The 9,755-nt window shown below is 42.7% G+C and overlaps 1 protein-coding gene across 1 annotated transcript in view; it reads right to left on the bottom strand.

The window, feature by feature from the left end:
- Positions 1-232: 232 nt before the first annotated feature.
- The window catches only part of SIAH3 (siah E3 ubiquitin protein ligase family member 3), a 76,672-nt gene continuing 67,149 nt past the window's right edge, over positions 233-9,755 (bottom strand). Inside the window, exon 2 of the mRNA XM_030551182.1 lies at positions 233-948. Coding sequence (XP_030407042.1) covers positions 355-948 — 594 coding nt within the window. The 3' untranslated portion in view covers positions 233-354. The remainder of the gene's footprint in view (positions 949-9,755) is intronic.

Genomic DNA, 9,755 nt, shown 5'->3' with positions numbered 1-9,755 from the left:
GAGCAACATTAGTATTTGGTTATTAGGCAGACAATAAAGGAAACATATTTGCATAGTGTATCCAAACCAAGAATCCTATAAGTCACCCTGCTGGTTCTTTCCATGCTGGCAGTATCTGCTCAAGAGATTCAGTAGCTTATTTTGATGGAGACAACAACTTGATTATCACCCATTAAAATGTGTCGTAAAATTGTATTAACAAAACAGCGAATACATTACACAAAGGCCTTAATCACTGGATGTTTACATAATGCCCACTGTGGCCAGGTACGAAAGAGCACAAAAGACCTGAGACCCCGAAAAAGTCCATTAGTTCTGGTTTTCTCAAGCTGCTGAAGAACAGAGTTTTCTTCTTTACATTTCTGCTTCAGCAGTGTGAACTTTGCTCGCAGTTATTGCAATGCCTATAGCCAGGCTTCCATTATCAGAGAAGAGCTGGGCCAGTGAGGTGTTAAGGACAAGGCAATCGCCGTCTGATATGACAGAGTCAATGCATTCCAATACCGATCTCGGGGTAGCTTCCCACTTCAGGCGCCTCTGATTCCTGTTGAGCTCGAGCCTGTAGGTGAAGTTATCGGCTTGTGTGGGGGTGCCAATCAACATCATGGTGGCAAAGAACTGGGGGTGGCCTTCATATTTCTCCTGCTTCCTGAGCACAAGCAAAAAATGGTGGCCCAGGCAAGAATGCATTATTATCCAATCTGTTGGTGCAGGGAGGTGCATGTCTGTGGCCAGGAAAACAATCTCTGCCCCATGAAGGATGTTGATTCGATGTGTCTGTCTCAGGTGTGATACCACCACTTCTACATGGCCTTCCCATTGACAAGAAAACAGAGGGCACATGCAAGGAATCAGTTGCGGGTCGTGCACTGTCTCAGGGGGATGGTAGGAATGAAGGCTGCCTTGCTCTGTGGAGGTCTGACCGACTGCATGCCTGTTTGATACATACTGCAAGAAGAAGAGAAAAAAAACATGATGAAAGCTGGGGATACCATTCCAGGCACTGACTTGGAACATACTTACAGGGCCTGGTCCTGAGAGGTGCTGAGCACCTGCAAATCCTATTGACTTCAATGGAAGCAGAAGGAACTCAGCACCTTTAAGATCAGGCATACCCACTGTGAGCAAGATGTGGACTTGTATAGACAGCAAAAGGTGCCAGCAGCTGTCTCGTTCTGCAGGGGAAAAGATAAACCAGCAGGACTGCAATAAATCATCTTAAATGAAAGTGAAGTATGTGTTTTAAAAAGCAATTGCATTAGTTCAAGGGAAACAAATCTGTATTTTGTAAAAAACAAGGAGAGTATGGGGCATTTTATGCAGTTATGGCTCTTAGAGCTTCTAACAGGGAAATGCAATATTTATAGCTTTATTACCCTTTAATGAGACACTCTGGCAAACTTGGACTTTTTTTAAAATCTGAAATAGCATGTTATATAACACATAATTTGTGAACCAAAATCAATTTTCATTGTGTATGATGGCCTCAGTATTTTTCTTTATGAAAAAAATACTTTGTGCCTAAATCTTGCTTTTTTTATCTATATATATCTAAAGGTGGACACACGGCAGATTGAGGCAGTGGTACAACAGCCCATGTACAGAGACACCAGCTCTTGGAATCCTGATGATTGTGTCAACATTTCAGCTTTCATTATAAAAAAATACAAGTTTCTATCCTCATGGTTGTGAAGAAACACTCAATTTATGTTTTTGAGTTTAATTGATGAAGTGACGTCTACCTCAGTCTGCGGGCATCCTGAAACAATAGCTCTGAGTGATAGGAACAGTCTCATACATCTCAATGGGGAGCTAACTCCAAGATCCACTGCTCTGAGGGGACCTGCCAACACCTCCTCAGCATAGGATTTTGTGAATGACAGAGGAAAAAGAATGCAGTGAGTATTCAACCCTTCAAAGTTCGCTCAACACTCGTAGCAGTTTACTACTTGAAACCCAAGCCTCTTTACCCATTTTCAGACATGGGAGGTGTTCATGCACCAGCAAAAGCAATGAGAGACAATGAGCATGCTGCTACGGAACAAACCATGTGCTGAAATGAATGCGTTGATATAATATTTTGACACTTTGTCCAGCAATACTGCTCATTTTAACACATTTCACCTGAGATAGGAAACAACAGTGTGTATCAGAACAGCTATCACCCACCCCGCTCCTGATTACGTCTCTAGTAGAACTGGGAATTTATCAGGCCATTTGGCGTTCGCTTGTGAATGTCAAGTTGCTGAGGCCTAACTATCCCACCCTATCCCACATTCTGGACTGAAGTCTCCTTCCATTATTATTTCCACTTTACTTGGACTTTGTCACCAGACATCCTGGGGGATATCCACTCATAAATTGCCCCACTATGTAAATGATCAATATTCACTTGAAAGGCATGATTGTATAGTCCAGGCTTTTCAGGCAGTTGAATTTTGTTATGTAACCTCTAAAGCTACAATGAGCGGAGAACAATGTTAAATATGCTGCTGTGTAATAGGTGGTACTCACTGAGACCCTGTACATCTACTTTCTTCGATATTTGATACAAAGAGTAATGGATCATTTAAACATGTACTGAACCGTCTAGTACTTGCTTTGGAGAATTATTACTCCAAATTATTATGTATGTATTTTGTTGTGTTAAAATCCAAGAATTTAAAATTTCCAACAAGATGCTGAACCAAAGACTGATAAATAACCAGCATTGCCTGGAAAATAAAGTAGATCATTATAAACTAATTAAGGTGTCTCCCTTGAGTTGCCTGCTTATCATAGAGGGATGACAAGTTCACACTTTAACCTGCATTTCTTCCTTCTTCTTATTTGGATGAAAGTTATAGTTAATTTAAACCATCTTTTGGCGAAGGAGGTTGTTGCGACAGCAGCTCATAAAAGGCCCTTTTTAAAATCGCTGAAATGCTAATTGCTTCATAAAATGAATTCTAATCTTCCCATCTAATACAATGTGTGTGAGTAATTACTTTCACTCAGCAAATTGTTAATGCAACATTAGTGATTATACTAATTAAAACTAATGAACTCTTACTCACATGCGGATAAACCTCTCAACCACTCAACAAATTCCAACCGTCTATCAGTTTTATTTAACTTCCATTTTGGAAGATGGATCTTAAATTAACCTCTGGAATAACATTTAAAATTGAGTTTTTAAATGTAAAGCTTTATTAACTGTGTATAATTTCTCTCCAAAGATTACCAGAGTCAGAGAAACCATTTCCATTGAGGGTGTAATTGAATTTAAAAATGTATTCTCCTAATTTGATAAGTTACACTAGCATGGTGTATAATGGTAGCTCATCCATCTGAATCATAGTCAATGTAAAAAGAAGACATATCTCTGCAAATATCACGCTATGACAATCATTCTTTAGTGGCTCAGGGGCTGGGTAAATAATTTGTAGTGAATAATTTAATTTGCTGAATTTGACCTCTTCCTAGCTTTGTGAATTTTCCACAAACAAACTGTGAATTTCTCAAATGTATTCAGTATTGGAAAGGATTTGTTATATCATTTCAGTGAAGAATGCCAGGTTGGTATCTTCTTTCAGGTCAGATTAGCATGAAATACTGGAACTTCAAGATACGTTGATTACATGAAGGTCACATGGTGAGCTTCTGTTGTCTGACTGGATAACAACAATCCTTGGCATTGAGTTTCTGGTATGAATACTTACACGAATGAATTCAAAATTCACTTCTGCAAATATTTTGCAAGATTTATTTAAAATCCATAGTCTCAATGAACATTCTTGGCAGAAAACTCATTTGCTAGAATATCGCCTAAAACCCTTGAGATTTAAGTGGTATATAGGCCTTTTGCTGGTTCTCCGCACTGGCATGAGTTGCACCCACCCACACACACACAAAGAGGCATTAATATAACAATAGTGAATTAGTTTAAGTGTTCAGATGAATACTTATGAACTTTTCCCCATCTTTGACCCATACAAATAGTTTCCTTCTGTCATGTTTTTTTTAAGGTAAGACTTATTGGACTGGTTTCAGAGTAGCAAACATGTTAGTCTGTATCTGCAAAAAGAACAGGAGTACTTGTGGCACCTTAGAGACTAACAAATTTATTTCAGCATAAGTTTTCGTGGGCTTATTGGACTGTGGTTCTCTTTAAAAACAAATAATCAAGTGCAATCTTAACTGATGCTTTTGCCAAAAGGCATACTTATAAATACATGGCAAACTCAGCTGAATTGCAAAATAAGAGAGAGGACGTTTGGGCTTGTTGTTAGGATGAAGACGATCCAGGTTCATTTTTTGTCTCTTCCACACATTTTTTGTTTGAACTTGGGCACATCACTTAATCTCTCCATGGCTCCATTCTCCAGCTGCAAAACAGGGATAATGATCTTTCCTGTCTTCCACCATTTGTCTGTCTGGACTATATAGACTGTCAATTCTTTGAAGCAGACAGTGTCACCACAAGCGCATATACAGCACCTAGCACAATGGGGCCCCGATCTTCATTAGGACCTGTTAGCACTGCTGGAATACAAATATTCTGAATATTTTAGATTTACACTAATGTATGTGAGAGAAGAATTTGGCCTCTGCTTTAGTAATGACTGAGAACTGTAGGGTTATTCGTTTCTGTTAGCTGACAGGAAAATGAGAACATCACGCTTAGTGAGCAGGGATGACTCTCTCTGTACCTGGCCAATAAGGATTGCTGACAGAAGAGCAACTGCTGTTAGTAGTCAGCTCTTTCTGGATACTTGTACAACTGGGTTTTACCCAGCGATCACAGCATGCTTTAGAAACATTAATTAATTCTCACAAAATCCTGGCTTATTTGCTCAGACAGGTCATGGGCCTGATCTAAAGTCAAAGTCAATGGGAGTCTTTGCACAGGGTCACCCAGCAAATCAGTGGCAGAGCAGAAGATAAAACTCAAGAGTCCCAACACCTTGCTCTTCCCAGAAGACTTCACTCTCTCTATACTGCCATTTTGGCAGTAGATGTGATTTTTCTTAATATTTGGTAATGCTTTTGACACAGTCCCATATGACATTCTCATACGCAAACTAGAGAAATGTGGGCTAGATGAAATTACTATAAGGTAGGTGCTCAACTGATTGAAAAACTGTAGCGTAGTTATCAATGGTTCACTGCCAGACTGGGAGGATGTATCTAGTGGGGTCCCAAAAGGGTCTCTCCTAGCTCTGGTACTATTCAACATTTTCATTAATGACTTGTATAATGAAGTGGAAAAAATATGCAAATGACACCAAGCTGGGAGAGATTGCAAGCACTTGGGAGGACAGGACTAGAATTCAAAATGACTTTGACAAATTGGAGAATTGGTCTGAAACCAACAAGATGAAATTCAATAAAGACAAGTGCAATATACTACACTTAGGAAAGAAATATCAAATAGACAAATACAAAATGGGAAATAACTGGCCAGGAGGAAGTACTACGGAAAAGGATCTGGAGTCATAGCTGATCAGAAACTGAACATGAGCCAAAATGTGATGCAGTTGCCAAAAAGGCTAACATCAATCTGGGGCACATTAACAGGAGTGAAGTATGTAAAACACGAGAAGTAATTGTCCCACTCTCCTGAGCATTGGTGAGGCCTCAGCTGAAGTAATGCGTCCAGTTTGGGGCACTGCACTTTAAGACAGATGTGGACAAATTGGAGAGTGTCTAGAGGGCAACAAGAAAAATGATAAGTCATTTAGAAAACCTGACCTATGAGGAATTGTTAAAAAAAACTGAGCATGTTTAGTTTTGAGAAAAGAAGACTGAGGGAGGACCTTATATCTTTAAATATGTGCAGGGCTGTTATAAAGAGGATGGTGACCAATTGTTCTCCATGTCACTAATGGTAGCACAAGAAATAATAGGCTTAATCTGCAGCAAGGCAAATTTAGGTTAGATATTAGGAAAATCTTTCTAACTACAAGGATAGTTAAGTACTGGAATAGATTACCAAGGAAGGTTGTGGAATCCCTGTCACTAGAGGCTTTTAAAAACAGGATAGACAAACACCTGCCAGGGAAACGCAGGTTTATTTGCTCCAACCCCAGTGGAGGAAGCTGGACTTGATGACCTCTTGAAGTCACTGGCAGCCCTACATTTCTGATTTTTTGTGAAAATATAGGTTGAGTGACAGCCAAATGCACCTTGATAAGCTGGAATTTTACAAATTGTTCAGGTGAGAAGCAGACACTGTTCCTTTTATGGACACAAATGACTTGTTTCCTTGGATGCTTGAACTTTTATGTTGAATTACAACGGGCTTGGTAGATCCTCGCTCCCATATTTTTACATGTCAGTTAAGGCAGATAAAGTTCTCTTTGAATTAGACTCCCATGCCCTCCCCAGCCCCTGCACACCTCACTTATGACACACCTCACATGTTACTTATATATTTCTTCCCAGTTTATGAAGATTTCTAGTTCTAAAGTCCACAATGTCTGAATTTTCTCCCTCATGCAGTTTTGATGTTCATTCATATAATCTGGGAGCCACACTATAAATGAAATATCTCAAATAAGGAATTGATTAAATGTAACCAATTTGCTGCTTGTCCTCCACTCTGTTAGCTGTGCTGCAGAATCCTATTGATGTACCATTTAAAATCAATGAAAGATCAGGTTGTTCTTGGTACATCCCAGCAGAGCTCAGAATGTGCATTCTGCATCAAATATGGAACTTGGGACATTCAGCAGCAGTCAAGGAGCAGCAGTCAAGGAGTTAAAAAGTGTTTAATTAAATGCCATTTAATTATTAAAACCATATTTATTGAGGTTCAGTAGTTACAATATAAAAATGACAGATCTCTAACAGTTCTTAAACTTCAACAAATATTTATCACCAAGTTATTAAACTTCCACAATAAATACACTTTCCACAAATGTGTTTTAAGTTAATGTAGCTCTGGTAAAAGAGATAAGCCTATTCAAATCTCGAGATGGTGGGAGGAGCCCCCCAGAACAACATAATGTTCACCCCCCTTCTTGCTTTGGAGCAAGGACTTGAAATTTGGCAGGGGGGCAGCCTTTGTGTCAGAGATGTGCCTTCTGCTGTTCCTGTGACATTCCACTCAAGTTTTGCTAAGTTATAAGCATCTGAAAAATCAAATTTGCATATCCTCAGAAGAGACTTGAACAGATAAATTCCCCCAAGATTCCATCACACTGAGCATGCACCAGCCTAAGGCGTAGTAGAACTTTCTCTGTGCTGCTGTGGGCTGGATTGGGACTGGGCACCAGTACTAAAAACAGGGATCCTGTCCCTCATATGCTCCCATTCCCCTCACCTCCAGATGAGACCGGTCAGTTTGAGGAGCAAGTTGTCTGATATGAGTGCAGAGTGGACAAGATCGACTTAAGGGGGGAGGTGGGGCATATAGAATGGAAGAAGGAGCCATGGGAGAGGATTGAGATTGGAATCTGGGGGAACTGGGACTGAACAGGTATGACTGGGATGAGTACAATCTGACTTAGTGGTCAGAGTGAGTGTTGAGTGCCAGGCTGAGTCCAATACCAGAAGGTCAGAGTCTGAAAGAGGCCAGAGGGCCTATGAGGAGTCGGTGTCACGAGGCATGCAGGGTCAGGTTACCAGGAGATCAGAGTTAAGCAGCAGGAGCAGGTAGTGTAAAGAAAGCAGTCCTAAACAGGAAAAATCCAGTTGCATGGACAAATTCCTGTTCCTCCGCTCAGTTTAAATACAAGCAGGGAGCCAATCGGATCCCAGAGTCCTCGGACAGAGTTCAACTTCTAGTTCTAGCAACCAAAGGGGGTCACGTAGGTGGCAGGTCAGACCTTACAAGAGCCTAAGAGCCTATTCAAGACTCCCCAACCCCTAATGCTAAGAGGAAATGCTGGGAGTGGAACCTTAGAAAACTGGGGATCCCTGGCATAGGGGTATGGGACAAGAGGGGAAGGAAACAGAGTGAGCTGTGGCTTGGTGTATGGTGCGGCACCAGTGTTTTCTGCATTGAATCCTCCCAGTTTGTTGGGTTGATGACTCCCTTTTTAAGGGTTCAGAGGGGTAGCTGTGTTAGCCTGTATCAGCAAAAACAGCGAGAAGTCCTTGTGGCACCTTAGACACTAACAAATTTATTTGGGCATAAGCTTTCATGGGCTATAACTCACTTCATCAGATGCATGGAGTGAAAAATACAGTAGGCACATATAAATATACAGCACATGAAAAGATGGGAATTGCCTTACTAAGTGGGAGGTTAGTGTTAATGAGGCCAATTCAATTAGGGTGGATGTAGCCCATTCCCAACAGTTGACAAGAAGATGTGAATATCAACAGAGGGAAAATTACTGTTTTAGTGACCCAGCCACTCCGTGTCTTTTATTCAGACCTAATTTCATGGTGTCCAGTTTGCTAATTAATTCCAGCACTGCAGTTTCTCATTGAAGTCTGTTTTTTAAGTTTTTTATTGAAGAATGGCCACTTTTAAGTCTGTTATTGAGTGTCCAGGGAGACTGAAGTGCTCTACTACTGGTTTTTGAATGTTACAATTCTTGATGTCTGATTTGTGTCCATTTATTCTTTTGCATAGAGACTGTCCGGTTTGGCCAATGTACATGGCAGAAGGGCATTGCTGGCACATGATGGCATATATCACATTGGTAGATGTGCAAGTGAACGAGCCAGTAGCATAGCTAGTGGGGTGCAGGGGAAGTAGCTGCTTCCCCTCGGCACATTTTCAAAAAAGCCACACTTTAGGCGGGGTTATCATGGCACCAGGGGTGGGGCCCACACTCCGCTCTGAAGCTTGGCCTGCCAGGCTACCCCCAGCGTACTGCATACCCGGCCCTCGCTGATCAGCTGTCTCCCAGCAGGAGGGAAACAGCTGATCCCTTGGCAGGGAGGGGAGGGGAAGAACTGAGTTCCAGCAAGCTGGGCTCCTGCAGGCAGGTTTTCTGGCTTCCCCAAATGTGCTGCATAAACCCGCCCCCTCCCTGCCTTGCCGATTAGCTGCCTCCCAGCAGGAGGGAGACAGCTAATCAGTGAGGGGAGGGCGAAAGAATGAGCTCTAGCAAGCTGGGCTCCTGGGGAGGAGGAGAGGCTGGGGCCTTGGGGAAGAAGGGGGTTGGTTGGGGCATACCAACTGTTTATGGGGCCTGTGGGGGCCCACGAGCCATCAGCTGCTCGGCCAGGGTGGGGGCACTGGGTAGCTAGCTAGGGGAGTGCGAGTGCTTTCTGTTTAGCTGGTTTTTGGCCACCAGCCAATCAGTGAGGGGAACTGGTCCTGGAGCAAGGGGCTGAGCAGCTGAGAGACCCCACCTCCTTCACCTACCTGCTTCTTATGGCACTGTGGCAGGTGTGCTTTCTCTGGCTCTGCAGCAGCAGCTCCTAACCTCTCACCCAACTAAAAGCAGCCAGTAGAAGCAGCTGGTAAGTGTATTTAAAAGGGGTGTTTTCTTATGGTGAGGGTGGCTTGGGGGGACCTGGAAACCCCCCAGCTGTCTGTGAGAGGCAGCACCTGGCTGCTGGTGGGATGGCTGTCTGCATGGTGGGGGGCAGGGAGCTCAGCCAGAGGCATCTCCAAAAACATCCCTTGCACCTGGGCAGCTGGACCAGGACAGGCATTAGTGGGAGGGAGGTGCATCTCCTGGTCTTCTGTGGGGTCTGGTGTCTCTGCTTGCCCTCCCTGCCCAGGCAGAGATGCCTGCCTCTCAGAGGCAGTGGCCATGTAGTGTGCTTGGTTCCCCATCCGTGGCATCTGGGTGACTGCCTCTTAGGGG

Source organism: Gopherus evgoodei, chromosome 1 (assembly GCF_007399415.2).
Source record: "Gopherus evgoodei ecotype Sinaloan lineage chromosome 1, rGopEvg1_v1.p, whole genome shotgun sequence".
In the NCBI taxonomy this organism is placed as follows: domain Eukaryota; kingdom Metazoa; phylum Chordata; order Testudines; family Testudinidae; genus Gopherus; species Gopherus evgoodei.
The sequence above is the reverse complement of the archived record's forward strand: the minus strand, read 5'-3'. Positions and strand labels throughout refer to the sequence as shown.